Source organism: Rhynchophorus ferrugineus, unplaced genomic scaffold (assembly GCF_030347505.1).
Source record: "Rhynchophorus ferrugineus isolate W39M unplaced genomic scaffold, kcgeb_rfMv2 rfM2, whole genome shotgun sequence".
NCBI lineage: Eukaryota > Metazoa > Arthropoda > Insecta > Coleoptera > Curculionidae > Rhynchophorus > Rhynchophorus ferrugineus.
In genome coordinates, this window is record NW_027472581.1 from 42,092,569 (window position 1) to 42,110,468 (window position 17,900).

Below are 17,900 nucleotides of genomic sequence, written 5' to 3' on the forward strand. Positions count from 1 at the left end.
GTTGTATCGCTTCATTAGAAACTTACAAAGCATCAACTATAATACGTAATACGAATATAACCGTTCAATGATGGATATATTAGATTTGATAGAAGTTCCCCATAGCTGGATGTCGTAGGACAATTGATTTATATAGTATTATCTGGTTATCTAAAGATAACTTAGAATTGTCCAAGTTGTTTCCGTTTAGGAAGTACGTGCTTCTTCCGTATTAAACGTCAGTTTAGATGCACGCCGAGATATTTAACAATCTCTACCGTGGGTACTGGCAATTGTTAATATCCATTGATGAGTACATGCTTTTCTATGCATGATAAAAGTAGATTTTGGTGCTGAATAAGAACTTACATTGATTAGTTTAATGATATCATACGGTGCATTCAACATCAACAATAAATTGCAATGACATAAACTATTTCGAACATTTATTATTGACACATTGTTCTTCTTGAAGACACCAAAGCCTATTTAAATCTTAAAACACGATAGTAATATTATAATAGATACTGAACAAAAATCGGTATCAGTTAAAATTAGTCTATTTTGGGCAAATTTATTAAAACAACAATCCCTATTTCCAAATATACCTAAAACTAATTCATTTTATGAAAACAACAATATTTACAGAGGTTCCCTTTCACTGGCGTTCTTCTACGTTTGGAAATAACTTTTTCAGCCATCTATCGTTATTTTGCAAAGCTGATTTGGTAATCAGTCCGTGACGCAACAGTCTGCAAATAGAAGGAACGAAATTATATAGCGTGTTATTTTTTTCCTACGTATAAATGTTTATCTATGAGCAATCTTTACGATCGCTTCACTTAAACTCGGATAAAAGTGTATCTTGTTTTGCCTTTATTAGGTAATAAATTGCCGCTAATGATCATTGTTTTTTTTTCCTCAATCAAAATTGGTTTGCGTTATAATTTAGAGTACGTTCGTTAGCTTGATGAATTTATTGTTTTAAAGTTTTTTTAATGTTTTTTTTTCTCTTTGTGTTATTTCAATCAATGTAAATGGGTGTTTATGAAAAATCTACTAAATATTTTTTATTCTATAATAAATTATAATAATTTGTTTTGTAAAATAATAGTGTATTGTATTATAATTTTAGTTATATTTCCAATGTGTGGCCTCCAAACATCTTTTAGATCTCCATTGCCATTTAGCAAGTTTCGAATGATATTGATTCAATACTTAGTTCAATGAAATTTTTATAATGAATCATTGTGTTAGATTGGACCAGGTTTTAACAGATGCAAGGTGTCACAAGCTACTAAACATCTTTTGGCACTTATTTTTAAATCATTTATTTATCTCTTTCTCATATGTAATACTATTTGTTATTTTGTTTATAATATACCTTCATCTAATAATTTACCATCAAACGGTTCGTATTTTCACAATTACTTATATGTTGAAATTAACAATTTTTCATTCTATTTCAACATACAAGCAACAAGTTCCTGCATCATACTTCCTTTGAATAAAGTATAGAACTCATTCTACTCAAGATTTCCAGTTAAACGATTCTTTATAACTAAATATCAGCATTTTAGAATTTTAGAAAAGGAAATAACTAGATTTTTCTTTCCACATTTGGAACAATAATACAGTTAGTTTTACTACTTTTATTGAAATATATACTTGACATGTTACAAGATTGATTAAAATTTTTGAAAATTACACTACATTTTCTGGTTTTTTAACGTTTTCGAAACGTAATCTTCTGGTTCCCATAAACTTTCAGGCGTTGTTGGGAAACAGAGCGTGGAAGAATGGGCTTTACAATCGACGTCGCCACATTGCAGAAGGCTTCGTGTCAGCGGTAGCCGTTCGCAATAGTCGCAGGCCACGGCCAGTCATGGACCCAGGAAAAAAGAAGTCGCGCTTGGCATTGAACTCTGCGAAGAAGAGGATTATTGCCCCGGGGCCGAATCGAACCGGCGTTGCCAGTTTTGTCGAATTATTTCCGAATTTTAACGAAAACCACATTGCATTAAATTGTTCCTAGATATTATATAAATTATTTTCTGATTTATTTATTATGTTTTGTGAATTATGTCACCATATATACATAATATTCCTGGTTTCATTAGACTTTATTCGGAAAACGAATATTTGTTGCAAGCCATAAGAAGAAATTATTGAAATTAAAATAAATTTTTGTTCTTCCTCCTGGTAGATCAAACTGCTTTAATTTTTTCTTGTTATACCAAGATGACCTTCTTAGATAATATCATACCAATAAAAATATGTTAAAATTACTTAATTTTTATTAGGCATAGTTCTCCTGTCTTTGGTGGTTATATCATCGAAACAAATTTGGCAACCATGTTCGACTACGTAACCAGGCACCGCGTATTTGGCAGTGGCCAAAATTTACAATATAGAATAACAAGTGGTCTTTTTTTGCTGGCGCTCTTAACCTTGACGAAATTCACTTCTTGTTTATTGACTCCGTTTTTCTTCCTTGTCTCCGAAAGAAGTCACTCGTCTCTTTCCGACCGACGGTTGCTGGATGATGGCCAATTGTATTGTGTCGTTGGAAAAATCGTTTACGCTACGTTTCTCGACCGATTTGATTATATAACGTAACGTTTTATAATTGAACAATGTTTTTTGAACGTATATGGGGAGATTTGATACGTGAAATAATATTCGCCATGGATCAGTTAATAGAGCGAGAAGATTCATGGTGGAGAACAAAAAGTTGTTTTGGCGCAATGGCGAAATTCATGGGAATTAACGCGAAATACTTTCAATTAAAAATTTAGAATTTTAGGGTAAGAGTTATTGTTAATGTACTATAGGGTCATGGTAATTAAGAAAATTTTATTGTTATTTTTTATTCATATCTGTTTAGACCATTACATAGTATATATGTTGACATATATGGTGTTGACTTTTAGGATTCTGTTCGTTTTTTTCGTTATTTCAATGAATATTGTAAGTCTTTAAGACATACATCTGTAATGATGATTTGCTAGGTACGATTTTTGTTTGGTTTCCATACAAAATATTCTGAATTTTCTTTTCTGCTATCTTTTTTAGTCATATCATTGTTGCTGATCTCGGACAATATGCTGCAATGGTTTCTTAATACATTTTCTTCACAATTCCTACTGGTGATAGGTGAACTTTATAGTTTTTTTATGACTCGCTATGACTTGTAACACATATTTCACTATATCAGCGCAAATCCCTTTTGTATATCTGCATATAACTGTGTATTATTTATTTTACTTTAATGGGATTGTTATTTCGAAAACTTTCATAGTTAGAAGGAGAAGAAAATCAAATTTGATAAACACCCATTAAGGGTAATAACAAAAATCTATTAATTAATTACTAGCAATTAATACTAGTACTACTAGTACTAGTCACTTAATTGTTAAATCTATTTAATGGATATGAGATGCAGAAAATCACTTAAAACAAACACATTAAATAATCTCCATGTATAATATCTTATTTTAAATCGTGCTCTATTTATCTTGTTGGATGGTTCTAAACATTTTGGTCGACGCACTGCACTCCTGTCACTGATATTTAGCTGAGTGGCCAAGTCTATTATGATGTACTGACACTCCTTCGAAATACTTAACACTAACACTGAATTATGTTCCTTATGGGTTCCTTGTGTCCCCTAGAGAGACATCACGATTATAGACCTAATGATTTAAATATTGATTTGTATAGCAATGTCTTGTTATGTAAGGATAACTCCATTTGCCCCTGATATGCCAATATATTTACATATTTGTCAAAGTATTTTATTAAGATGTTTTAGGAGTCTCCTTGATGGATTATTGTATTCTTGTGAAATGCTAACTTTTTAACACATATTATGTGATCATTTATAACAGCTTTCAAGAAGTTAAAGGAAATGACATGAAAAGTCTCTGACAGCTTAGCCAAATGAACAAATACAAAAATCGGGACTACTAATAAATCGTTATACAAAATTAATAACAATATTCTCGTTATTTTTTATATTAGGTACTGATACAGGAGTTATTATTGATACGCTTTAACTAAATTAAAATATGTTTGACTATCGATTGATATCAAAATTCAGTCGTTGAGACATCTCAACTATGTAGCATGCAAATTTTCATAAAGCTGTCACCGCGAAACCTGTAATATTATCATTGGAATAGATAATAATTTATTTAATGAAGCAAATATAAATCGCATTTCTAACTTTCTCTTCACTTTCTCAGCCACAATGATATTTGTTTTCTTATTGTCAATTAATAATTAGCAAGTTCAATCTATATAAAATTGTTCTACAAATAATCAGATCACTTTCGATTCGGAGATACCATCCAATCCAAGTGATCGTGTAATGAAACCGTACGGTATCAACAGTACTTGTATCAAGTAGGCTTAAAATTTGAATTATATTATTGTTAATATTATTTTAGAGCGATTAATAATCTTCTTTGTTACGATATTTCTGCGCATGTAAATCGTTTTGGTGGAAATAATTGGGTATTTATTGAGTTTTTTTTTTATTTTCAATTATTTTTACCTTCAATTAGTTCAAACACAGTTCTTCATCAATGGATATTCTATCGGGTTCTTATATAATATTTTCAACATATATTTTTTTAACAACTTATTTTAAAGGATTAATTTTTATTCGATTTATATTGTGATTTATATGAAGACTTTTATGTAACTTTTTGGCATATACTATTCCACGCCTTCCAGTGATCTTGTCTTTGTTCCCGATTTCGTCATTTTTCATTCCCTTTTACTAATAATTATATCTCAGCTTTGGTCTTTTTTTATTCTTTTTTTTTGCAAATATTTTTGATTTTTTTATGACAATGGTTACCTTATATTATGTTGTTTTGATTTTTGTTAATTCATCCTTATTCTCAATTTTTCCGATCTTTGTATAAGAGAATTTGGATAAGATAATACCTTTCAACGATATTATCTCTATAGCAACTTATATGAGGACTTGTAAAAACTTGTGACCCTATCATATTAATAAGTAATCTTAAAAAAATGAGTTAATCAGTACTGGTCAACATGGCCTCCAAAAAAAACCAATCAGTTATTTCGTATATATTTGTTTGAGTTGGATAAGTAAGTTAGTCGAGACTAGTTATGATAAAAATTAATTTGCTATATATGTGTTATTACCTTGATGTGAAATCGAGACGAAGACCGACAGAAAGATGTGCGGCCGAATACCGACAACATCCTGTATTAGAACAAGGTTGTGGCTATTTTTATTTACAAAAGTAATTTTCGATTGTTAGCCTTGGGCGTTAGAAGTTTAATGTACATGATCTGGCCATAAGCGCCTATGTTCAAGGTTTCGGCCGTGAAAATAGCCAAAAAGCCAATAACCTCCTGACCAGACGGGCGTCGGTTTTGGCCAACGACGACTGCTGACGATCTCATTCGTAGATTCCGAGATGGTTGGATTTTCGAGAAATGTTTGCCTTCGCTCTTTCATAAACAAGTTTGTATCTATCGCGGGTCAAGACGCACACCGTCCGAATTGTTACAACGCAATTAATACAAATTCACGGACGTCCAACGGTTTTACCGAAAGAACTATTTTATTACTGTATTTTTTACATGATACACTGCTCTGAAAACTCCTAATTATGGTTCATTTGGAATGTATCCAGGTTCTACTTTCATGGCCCTAATCTTTAATTCATTAACTTTCGCTTGTCTTAAAAGGTGATGCTTAATTTCGATTTGGTATGTTGAATTAGGTCTTAAATGTGTTTAGATGAGTAAATCGGTTAGGCTAAGTAGCTAAGTAGTCGGTTCTTGCTGAGTACCTAAAATATGTTCTCCTTTAATTCAGATATTACTTTCTATAATTTTACATAACATATTGAAATCTTATTTATAATAAAAAATACTAAACTTCTATAACATAAAAACATACAAAATAGACAAAAATTATGTTCTAATTTGAATATAATAGTATACGCTTTATTTATATCTTGTCATCACGTTAGACAAAAAGCAAAACACATTGGAACCAAAATAAAACAACTATACTGATTAGTCGGAAGATCTAAAATCTAAAATGATCTAAAATCAAACAGGTTGATCTATACTATTATTATAAAGCAATAATTTGGAGCTATAGGCTGCAAATATGGGGTTGCACTAAAAATTCAAATCAACTAGTCATACAACGCTGTCAAAACAAGGTTCTTCGATTGATTACCAATGGCTATCGCAATGTAACCAATGAAGAACTGCACGATGACGTGGAAATCAAATGGATTTGCGAAGTTATCCAAGATTTCGTCTTGAAACACGAAAGAAGATTACTAAATCATACTAACGTGGAAGCAATACAACTGCTGGACAGCGCGCAGGATGTCAGGAGATTGAAGCGAACAAAACGATACGAACTTATATAAAGTGTATACATTTAGTGTAAACTATAGCTAAGCTATAGCTAGAAGTTAATAATTAATAAATAATTATAATAATTAATAAATAATTAAATATGGGGTTGCACTAAAAATTAAAATCAACTAGTTATACAACGCTGTCAAAACAAGGTTCTTCGATTGATCACCAATGCCTATCGCTATGTAACCAACGAAGAACTGCACGATGACCTGGAAATTAAATGGATTTGCGAAGTTATCCAAGATTTTGCCTTGAAACACGAAAGAAGATTACTAAATCATACTAACGTAGAAGCAATACAACTGCTGAACAGCGCGCAGGATGTCAGAAGATTGAAGCGAACAAAACCATACGAACTTATATAAAGTATATACATTTAGCGTAAACTATAGCTATAAGTTAATAATTAATAAATAATTATAATTTTATAATTGAGGAATATATATTGATGTATTTTCTCTCACTCGTCTTGCTTGTTAATTAATCCAAGTACATAGGAAAAGTAGTAATAAAATAATTGTAAATTAAGATTGTACTAAGCGTATCTAATAAAGATGTTATATAAAAATTATATATTGTTATATTAAATTAATTCTTTACTCATTCATAATATTTAAAAGTATTCTTCTATTGTATGTGTAATAAATAATTAATAATGAAATAAGATAATTTTAAAACAGAAAAATAAATAAATGACACTCCCACGTCACCAGTCACATTTTGGAGGATCTCTATTGTTTGACCTATGAAACAAAACAATGTAATTTTATCAGTCTTGCGTGTCCCACTTGTTTAATACTAGGATTAAAAGACAGAATTTTAAAATAAATAGTGTAATTCTTTCCCTCTTTCCCTAATTATATTTATTAATAAATATTATTTTACCTTAGACAACCAACATATCTCGATATTGAACTTGTTCACTTTTATGTGGGTATTCATTTTATGTTTATATTTGCAATTTTATTCTGACATTTTCTCAACACATACTTGTAACAAAATACACAGTTTTCTTTTTTACACTAGTAATTTAACAACAGACATATTTTGTTTAACATTTGTCCAAGAAAAATTATAAGAAACAGTATATTTCAACAATCATATATTATTTATTTAGTATGTAAATGAATATAAATGAGTTAAAGTAAGTACATGAAATACGATTCAATATTTTTTGTATTAACTAATAAAAAATATAATAAGAACAATAAATAAGATAAGACAATTGATGTAGATTCTGAATATGTTGGGTAATGTTGGTAAAATTGGTGTTTATAAGATAAGTTGGTAATATTTTATAGTACCAAATGATCAAATAATATAATTTTCCTTTAAAATGTACTTTTAAAAAAAGTACTATATGAAAACTTGATAAATAAATTTATAAGTTATATATTAGATAATAACTTTGATGGATGTTTGATGTGAAGACATCCGCTGCTAGAGCCCATGAAATCCTTTCCTATAATTTATGATAATGCTAGTGATAGTGGGAATTTTGATGACAATGTCAAAAAATTCTAAAATATCTTTCAAACAGCTTCGCAGTTGATGATTCAACTGTTACCAGATTTGTTTACGTGCTCTTTATATAGAATTTTATATTCAGATTGATACAGCATGATCGGCACACGACTATGTTGCCAGAAACATTTGGATAAAGTTGTAGAAAATTATGGCTTTGGATGTTCATACAGGCCCCTAATAGAAACTGAATATTATGCTAAATAGTTTTCATTATTAAATTATATTAGATGTTTATCTACCATCAGAGTAACTGCAGCATTTGATCATTAATTCTGCGAAGAAAGTCAATATGCAATGTCAATAAGCCGGCGAAGAAAAAAACTAGTTTTGCTCGGTGTTTTTGACCTTTGCAAAAGAGAAATTGCAAGAAACAGTAATATTCAACGATCAAACAATATTCTTTTCTCGTAAAAGTGCACTTCCTACGCTTCAAGTATCTATATAATTTGATTTGAAAGCGATGTTATAAAAGATAATGGCTCCGAAGATATAATTCGCAGATTATTCGCAAAAATTACTTTCTTTCCTGCAATGCGCCCAGCGGAGAAAGTGCTGGCGTCGCCATTATTAACAATTAGAATTGTTTCGATGACCGAATATCACGTTCTAACGAAATGACGAGGGAAAAAATCGCAAACAATTCGGCCGAAGGTTAGATGTCCGTATCAAATATTTGCGTTCGTAGACGGGTTTTGGATTTTCTGCTTAAATTGTTATTTATGGGCCCCAAGTGTCGGTCACCGTTTTGCATAAAACGCAGAATGGTCCGTAAATAACATTGCGAAATGCGTTAACTCGTTGACACAATACCGGAGCAACGAATATAGTCCGAGGCAGTGCTGCAACCCTTCCAATTTTACGGTTCAGACGTTAAAACTTTTACAACGACCGGCCTCATGCCGACTTTCGCTCTTATCGTAAAATTATAAAAGTTTATTGGCTAGTATTCTTTTTTACTTTCATTCGGGATCACTTCGCAGAATGAGGGCCGGTTACCGTGTCATTTGAGTTGATTCTACATTATTGAACCTATTCACTGTTGAAGTTAATGTTTATATTAGGGTATTGTTATGTCGTAATTCATTCGCAATAAGTGTCTAAAAAAGCTACGTTCTGTTTTTTAAATTTTTTATCGCTTTTTTACCAATATATAAATGAGTTTGTATTTATATCATTAATTACAGCTAAGCAGAACAATTTCTTTGTTTGAAAAAACATTCCACATACCTTTGTCACCTATATGTTCACTTTTAAATGATTAAATTCTTATTTGTTCTTATTTCTTTTCTTATGTGTTGGATAATATTTTCAAATTTTCACATAAGAAGTTTAAAAACTATCTAGTTCCTAATAAGGAAATCATAATTCAACGTTACCATATATATTAAGTATATTAAGTATCGACAGGATAACAAAATAAATCAGTACGGTCCTCCTACTGTTGCAATAGTTGTGAGTTCGAACCCTTCTCCGGCATGGCAAGTTCAAGGCAATGATCTTAGTCAGGCCAGTAACGAGGCTGAGTAAGACCGGATGTCTTCTGAGATGATCCCTTGTTGTTGAAGTTGAACACTTACTAGTCGGTATGCTTAATACGGAGGACCGTGGTTTGGGATCCACTCTAAACAGTAGGTCCAATCCGGATAAACCTCAGTTGGTAAGAAGACTCTTAAATGTAACAAAATCAAATTTATCACATCGAAAATAAGGAGCTGTATAAGGACCAAAAATTAGTTAAACTAAATATACATCTAACAAGACTTCAGTAGACTTCTGAACCCATCTTTTCGTCTGACTTTTTGAGTTTGCGTTCACAGATTAAACAAGATAAAACATTAAGCTCAGATCATTGTGACTGGAGCAATAGGCCTAGTTTTCAGTAGAAAAATTCAATAATTTTGATCTGATGAGTGATGAAATATTTTCTTTGAGGTGGATCATCTGCCCGGTTCGTTTTTTAAGTACCAATAATTTTGCTTCACAGTTAACATACACTTCCAATATCTTTCTTATATTCCACCTATTTATTTTTGTGTATTCTGTTCATTTCTTTGCGCTGGAAGAAAATCACATTAACCTCCCATACTTGTTACGTGTATTAATTATTATATTTTCGTTCTTCGTAGATATAACTTGTTTAATATGTTATTTACGAAAGAACACTTAACAGTTAACAACATCCATGACAAAGTTTAGATAATATTTGGAACGCAGTTATACCGACATTTTTTGAGGATTTTTCTCGTATTGAACGGAAAAAATGTCGGCACGCTCGAAATCGGCATTGTGTCATAAAAAAAGATTTATTGAATGTTATGATCCCCATCAAGAGTGAAAACTAGGTTAATATGGTCGTAAAACATTTTTTGTGTTCGGCTTGCTTACGGATTACAAAATTGTCATTCTTGCGTCCATTATTAACTTTTTAAAAATCAATAAGTTTGTTGATATTACCGATCGCCTAAAACGGACCGTTCCACTGTCGGACCTTTTTATTCCGGTGGGTTTATTATTCCTTTTTTACGGCCGAATGTTGCTAGATTATCTTATTTATTCACGTCTTGACTTTTTGACAGCCTCCAAAACGGTATCTCGGTGATCTGCAGAACATAGTATTCAATTTTTTAAGATTATTTAGTCTGTTCCGGTCGGAATATAATATGTTATTTACACAGATTTGGTAGAGTGTGTTATAGTGTCTGGTCTCAATCTGTCATGCAAATTTTATAGTTAATAATAAAATATTTTTAACAAAAAAATTGAATCGACTTCAAAAAATAAATATGTAACTCACTAAATATTAAAAAATAATCAAATTAAGATTTTTGACAAAAAAAAAACATTTTAAAATTATATCTGATTATTTTAGATAAGAAATATGTGAAAACTTTTTACAAGCGTTTGAAATTTAAGGGTTTTCCTCAATTTTCCCTCCTATCTCCCAACAGATCGTAACTTTGTTCCAATGGGACCACATCGGAAGTGCATTCTTTCGAACAAAAAAAGAATTTTGGAAATCGGTCTACAATTGACGAAGAAATCGGCGAACATACATTTAAAAAAAACAGCCAAACATAGAACTTTTTTAGTTATTGAATATACAATGTATTCATATGATTTGTGAATGAGGAATATTCAGAGTGTGTTTTGTCTTATGAAAATAAGGGTTACTCACAGGTAAGTTATAATAACATAAGTGCTGAAACTGCTAATTATATTTTAAGGGTTTTGTATCTGATAATGAAATCCAGTTCCTTTTGAAATATTTATTTTGCGCAAAAAACTCGATAATGGAGAATCAATTTTCAAATACAATACTATAAATAAACAGGACCCGTAAAAATTTCTGTGGATCAAAATATAAGCAATACTTCTCATGAATATTGCATATTTTTGCCTCTTTTTCTGACTATAGTTACCTTTATTTTACTAATCCATTGAGTATAAGAAAAACTGTTTCTGTACTACACACCGAATGACAAATAAATATGTTTTTCTTTTCAAAGGCCAAAAAGTTAATTTTTAAATGCAATTTTTTTCTATTGATGAGATTGTATGTATTTGACAAGTGTTCGAAGGATCATGAGTCATATAATCTATTTAAGTACATTTGTTTATATTCCAAGTTTATGGTTCGTAAATAATGCATTGCTTTTTGCTTTATATTATTAAATTAATTCATTAAATATATTAAAAATATTTTACAAGTGACGTTTGCATGTAAATAAGCACCAGTTGTTAAATATGTAGCACGATTTCAGGGAATTGTTTTGAAATTTAAAGATTGTGTTTTCCGTCGACAGCATTTATGTTAATTTAATCGAATATGTATCACGTCGATATTGTTTAAAAATAAAAAGAGACAAGTGATCGACAAAAGGGCCTGGCACCAGGTGGTGGTGTAACACGACGGCCGATGGTGCTTCATCCGTCGAAAAAACCGTCCCTTCCGGGTATCGTGGGTTAGACTCAAGAACGAACGGCGTGCCAACCCTGGCAACAGCATCGTCGCGAGAGTGATCGGCGCGCAATTCGCGGCCTTGGCCGATCATTGCACGCCAAGTCTGGGTAATTCAGTCAAGGTTCGTGTCGATGAACTTGCTCCCACTCCGCCGCCAGGTGGGGCTGCCGGCGCGGCCGACCAATCGCGGCGCGGCAGCTCGCCTGCCATTGGCCCGCGAGTCGGCATTGTTGTCAGTGACCTCCAACTTCAAAATACGTTGAACTCTATAGCGCGCGTTCTCTGCTTCCCTTCTTCCCTTCAGGTAGTTGCAATATTTACTATACATCGTCGGCCGCGTCGAGAAGAGCCCAGTTGATATTCGGACTTTCACTCTTAGAGTTGGTCGTCGGCTAAGCTCCCGGTCGTTGGGATCGTCTTCTTCGTCTTACGTTGATACACTAAACACCATATATACTCACATGGTCTGGCCGTGAAAATGACACCACTTCTTTCCCAGTGCTAAATGTAGTGATCGCGAACAGTTATCGTTCTGCAAATTGATTTTTCATCGATTTTCGTGTCCAGTGATATTTATTTACTCAGTGACTTGACAACGATAAGAACACAATGATTATTTCACCTGACAGCAGTGGACATACCATGTCCCAGGTTCCAGAGTCAACCACAGCTGCTATGGGTGATTTTAGAGAATCTAAAGAACCAGTCTTGAACCTAGGTAATTAAATATACAGAAAAATAATGTAGTTTATTAAATAAAGGAAACCAACAGTGTTAAAACTAAACTCTAAGAAACATACTATAATATATATGTAATATTAAATAAAAATGTTTCAAAATAATTAAGACTGATAAGAGGTCATTGAGCTCTCGGAATTATATTAAATTTTTTCGATTTTCAAGCCGGACTACTATCTTGATTGTTATGACATTAGACGTTATTATTGTTTGTGAACGTTTATTTTTAAACGAGATAAATTCGAGGATCATTACGTGAAAACATGATTTTGTTTTTGGCGATGTTGTTTTTGTTGTCGTCGTTCTTATTGTCGTTGCATTCTTCAGTAAATGATTGAGAACGACAAACAAAAACTAATAATAAACACATGTAGTTCGTTGGCTTTGCCGCTGGATAAATCCTGCGCTTAGCACGCACAGCACCTTGCGTAATTTCTCCAACGTTCGATGCACTCTCTCGTCCATTCCACTTTCACCATCTCGGCTTCTCTTCCTTGCGTAATGCCGGACTGCATGCCCGTAGAGAAAGTAAAAGCTCTTTCTCCAGCCCGATCGCTTCGTCGCGTTGTTTTTTTTTTCTTTGTTTTCAGCTTCAACGATCGGTTTCGTCCACTGTATCTGTTTTGTTTTTGTTTCAGAATTCGATGGGACGACCGTTCTGTGCCGAGTATGCGGCGACAAGGCGTCTGGTTTCCATTACGGCGTCCATTCCTGCGAAGGCTGCAAGGTAAGAAAGAAAAAAAGACCTTCCCATCAGCACAAAACGAACCGAAAAAAACTTCCTCGTGCCTGCGTCCTTAGCATTAAAAATTAGGCGACTGACGTCAGGTTTGAACGAAACGTTCAGATTTGAATGGTCGCGTGTGAGGACGTAGCCCCGAAATAGCACGGCTAAGGACTCGATACAACCAGCATTTCGCCTCTTCCTGTTATACGTCAGCGTTTCTTTTTCGCCTTGCGTTCCTTATCCGGAAACGATGGAGGGGTTTCAGGGGCCGCGGAGAAAAAATTAGATCTCGCCCTTTTTCGGAGGGTGGAACGTGCGGTATATCGTATTTTGTTTCCCCCTTACCTGCGTGGTGGATTGGAACACGGGTGTACGTCTAAGGCGCAAAAAGCGTCGAGTTGAAGGCCGGTTGCCAATGTCAATGGCCGATTCGCGTTTGTTCGACGACAGCGATCACGGAACTTTGCCACCAGAGGCGTACATTGCTAATTAAATCAGAAATCAATAATTTCGCATGAATTATTTATTGATTTTCGTTTGGCCGTTTGGTAAATAATGTTTTTGTTATTGCTTATAAACGGACATCAATTCTTTTTCATTGCCATCGTTGTATTGATTACCTTAAATTATATTTTAATCAAGTTATCGATCGTTATTGGCATTTTTATGGAAATTGAAGGTAATGTTAAATACTAATATGCTGATGGCATTCATTTAGTATTCATTATTATGAATGAAAAAAATCAATGATATTTAAACGTTTTGCATCCTTTCTTTCAACTACTTAATTAATAAAGAAACATGTTATTTTGAAACTTACGGAAAAATTACTTGGCAAACAATCAGCTTTAATGATAATCACTTAATATTTAATGACTAGTTTGGTGCTAATATTAAAATCAATATGTAAATCTTTAAGAAATAAAAATATTAACTCAGTGCTCGCCTTGCCTGTGTATTGACACAAGTACGACAGACCATTAGTAATAAATTAAAATTGTACTAAGCATACCTAATGTACATGTAATTAATTTTTTAAAAAATTATATAAATTATATGAAGACTGAGTGTATAACTAAACTTGATTATTAATATTTAAAAAATCTAAATTTGTTGAGTTGTATTGTATTTGTTGTATTGTTGTTGTATTTGTTGTTGAAAAATATAGGAAATCTAAAACTATGGACCAAATTAAAGAAATATATTGGTGGTAGAGTTCCATGATAAGCTTGATGAAAATTGAGGTTAAGTTTAATACGCATCCACCAAAATATAGTTCTTATCATGAACGCTGATTAAACGTATCTAAAAATGTATGACATATATATAATGATATATATGTTGATGAAGTTCCGCTACTGACCAAAACAAAATCTGAGTAGGCCGGCCTATGGCCTTTGTCCAAATAATAGTCAATTTTCAAGGCTCCGGCGTAATCCGTGAGGTCAAGTGCGTAACGAGTTGCCAGGAAGCAGAACGAAAACTTCTTGCTGTTTTTTTTTGTTTCGTTCGCCTCTTGTTTTGCCACCGTCATACAATCGCGTGGCGATCGATTCAGGGTTACGGGCAATGCGGAAGGAACACCGTGCTCAAGTTTTTTATCTTCCTGTACCGAAAATGTTTACTGAACGAATTATAATAGACGACGACATTGAATAGTTGACATTAGTTGACCACGGAAACACATTGTGGGACCGCAACATTGAACCATTCGGCGTCCTTGCTATTTGACTATTGAAATATCATTGTTACCGTTCTGTGTGTCATTAAAATAGTGGTTTTTTTTCTGTTTGCCGAATATTATTAATGATCCGGCGAGATTAATGAATTATAAATCGACCGGATAAAATAACCGGAACGAAATCGATTATCCGTGCGGCATGTGTTCGAGTCAAAACATTTACGAAAGCGATAAAAAAAGAACGCCGTTTCCTCCCGCCCGATTGGTATCGTCCGTCGACCACACTTTCGCCTCTTACCACCGTGTCCTTCCCCTCGGCACGCCGCCAGCCCTACAGGGCGCTTCGCTTCACGCTCACGCACCAAGAATAAAAGTAAAAGTGGTCCAGCGAGTGGAATAGTATGTGCTTTCTCCTTTTCTCCGACATTTCTTTTACCTGTCAGGTTGGTGCCGAGGCAACCGAAGCGGGCAACGCCGGTGTTCGATCGGAGGCGGCCGCGGCGTTCAAAAACCGCGCTCTGGCAGTTCAAGGTCAGCGACGTTGCCGAGCACCTGCTGTCGGTTTTACTTTTCGCCGAACCATTGCCGAGCCACCCCTATTTTTGTGCAAATGGGCGGGTTTAAAAATTGGTAAAGGTGCAGCTCCGAAAGGGTAGGCGTCTAATTTCGAGACGGGGTTGTTGATTGATTAACAGCTGACGATCTCGATATGTAACAAATGAAACGGCCTTAACATATTTTACATAAACAAAAAGCACCATTTTCGGAGAGTTGAGCAAGAAATATCGTTGTTTTTGCACAAATAATCTTAAATCGATCCTCTTCATTTAATCATAATAAAAAACACTGATATTTTAAAATAAACTAGACCATATTGTTCGTAATAATTTCACTGTACGATAAATCTTATCTGCGTTGTTCTTGGAATGGGTTAACAGTCTGAAAATTATTCACCACTTCGATAACGAAGCACTGTTTGGTAAACAAAGACATTTAGAAGATATCTGGCTAATGAAACATATACTGCTATTAACTAGGTCAATCAGACTGTTTCTCACGCCAGATAATTTTTCAGTCTTACCTGTATGTTCTAGTTTGTCTTTTTTTTTAATTATTTTCCTCAAAAAAAACATACCCTTTTACTCGTTTTTACCCTTTTCACGGATTTTGCACTCGCATCCTGTCAATCCCTTTTCGAACGAAATATTGTTATTTCTACCTCCCTCCGGCAGATGGTCGATGCAATTTTGGCCAATCTGCAATCTACTATATACCTGATGCCGAAAATCCATTATACGTATCTACCTGTTGAAATAATATGGGGTTTCGAGGTTTTTTTATATCATTCCCTACGTGAAATTCGGAAGGGTTTCGTGTAAAACTGAAAACTGCCACGTTATTGTGTCCTTAAAGGGTTCCGAAAAAAAATAATCGCGTTTGACGAAGGGATATATTTTTTTGCTCAAATTCAATCAATTTAAACGTATCCGGGGGGTCTTTTGTTTCTTGATAGACCGACAAATATATAATAGAATAGCGAAAAGCGATTTATTCGTCGTATTTCCCATTTGCGTTGGGGTTTTTTCAGTGTAAGATAAACAAAACCGCAAAAAATACGTTTACCTCCTCGGGTCGTTCCGTGATTGTTCCAATTTAACGCGAAGAGTCAACAACCGACTGGTAACCCTGAAAGACGGAACGTCACTAGCGCCGATAACGAGGAAAAAAACAAGACCAATTTAATATTTAAATTAGTCTTGTTATTATTACGTGGATTGCCAAATCGGGCGCTTATGAAACAATACGGGTAGTAAAAATAGTTCTAGATCATCGCAAAAGTAAAATATTCGCATTGACGTTATGTATATATGTTAATAAATATTAAGAATAGCAGACATCCGTTTAAATAATAATACACTATTATCTATTTACGATTGACAAAAAATCAAATCAACAATGAACCAATTATAAGTTCTCGATAAAGGGAGCGAAACAAAAGCCGAGCGATTTAACGTTAACGTCGGTCTTCGCGCGATAGGCGTCTATTGAGCGGTCATTGGCGCTCGAGCTTTAGTACGGCGAGGTGGCCGCGCGACGGCGCTCGCATCGCCACATAGAGCTTTTAAGTGCGCGGGTGAACGACCCGGTGGAGCAAGCGAGTTTGGAATCCGGCAGTTGAGTAACGGTATCATTTGCTTGGCATATAGATCAATGCACTTACTGAAATATGAAAGGGCCTTTCCGCCCGAAGCGGCGTTGCCGAGTCAAGGAAAATTTCGACGAAAATCCTCATTTTATTCGTTATTAATTCGTATTTATCGTTATTAAGTCGGTGTTTTTTAAATCGCGGCGTTATACGAGCGCGCAGGACGTAAATAAACAAGCGATACGGCGGAAAATACGACTTGTTTTCCGTGACGTTTTATTTATAGCGAATAAATTACTTTTTTTGCAAGCTCGAGTATTATAGGTCGGCGATCTAATTAACAGTCGTTCACCTCTTCGTCCTTTATTTAGCACAAAATGGGGACACTCTAATTTTCGAGTCAATGAAATGTGGGATTCGAACGAACTTAAATTTGGGTTAATTAGTTCGATACATGAAAAACAACTTTGAAGAGAAAGAAAAAACACTTGGCATACGATATTTTTCTAGCATCCTTACAATATTTTAAAAATAATTTCCGTAATTAAATTGATTAATTAGAAACCGGACATATTTAATTGCTTCGTTTCCTCTAAATATTTATACAAATTTCATGGTCGGGTACATTAAATGGGTGAATTTTACGTTAGAGAATAAATATTGTGATTAAAATGTTGTCAATATACTCAACTGAAAGAAATAGAGATGAACC

General features: G+C 33.8%; 1 protein-coding gene across 3 annotated transcripts in view; it reads left to right on the forward strand.

Moving 5' to 3' along the window:
* Eip75B (Ecdysone-induced protein 75B) overlaps window positions 1–17,900 on the forward strand; it is an 89,002-nt gene that overhangs the window by 57,709 nt on the left and 13,393 nt on the right. For 2 of the 3 annotated variants that reach the window (XM_076395605.1, XM_076395604.1), the window contains exon 2: window positions 13,273–13,361. In XM_076395605.1, coding sequence (XP_076251720.1) covers window positions 13,273–13,361 — 89 coding nt within the window. Of the gene's footprint in view, window positions 1–12,122; window positions 12,615–13,272; window positions 13,362–17,900 lie in introns of those variants that run through there. The other variant, XM_076395606.1, reaches the window with a different exon arrangement.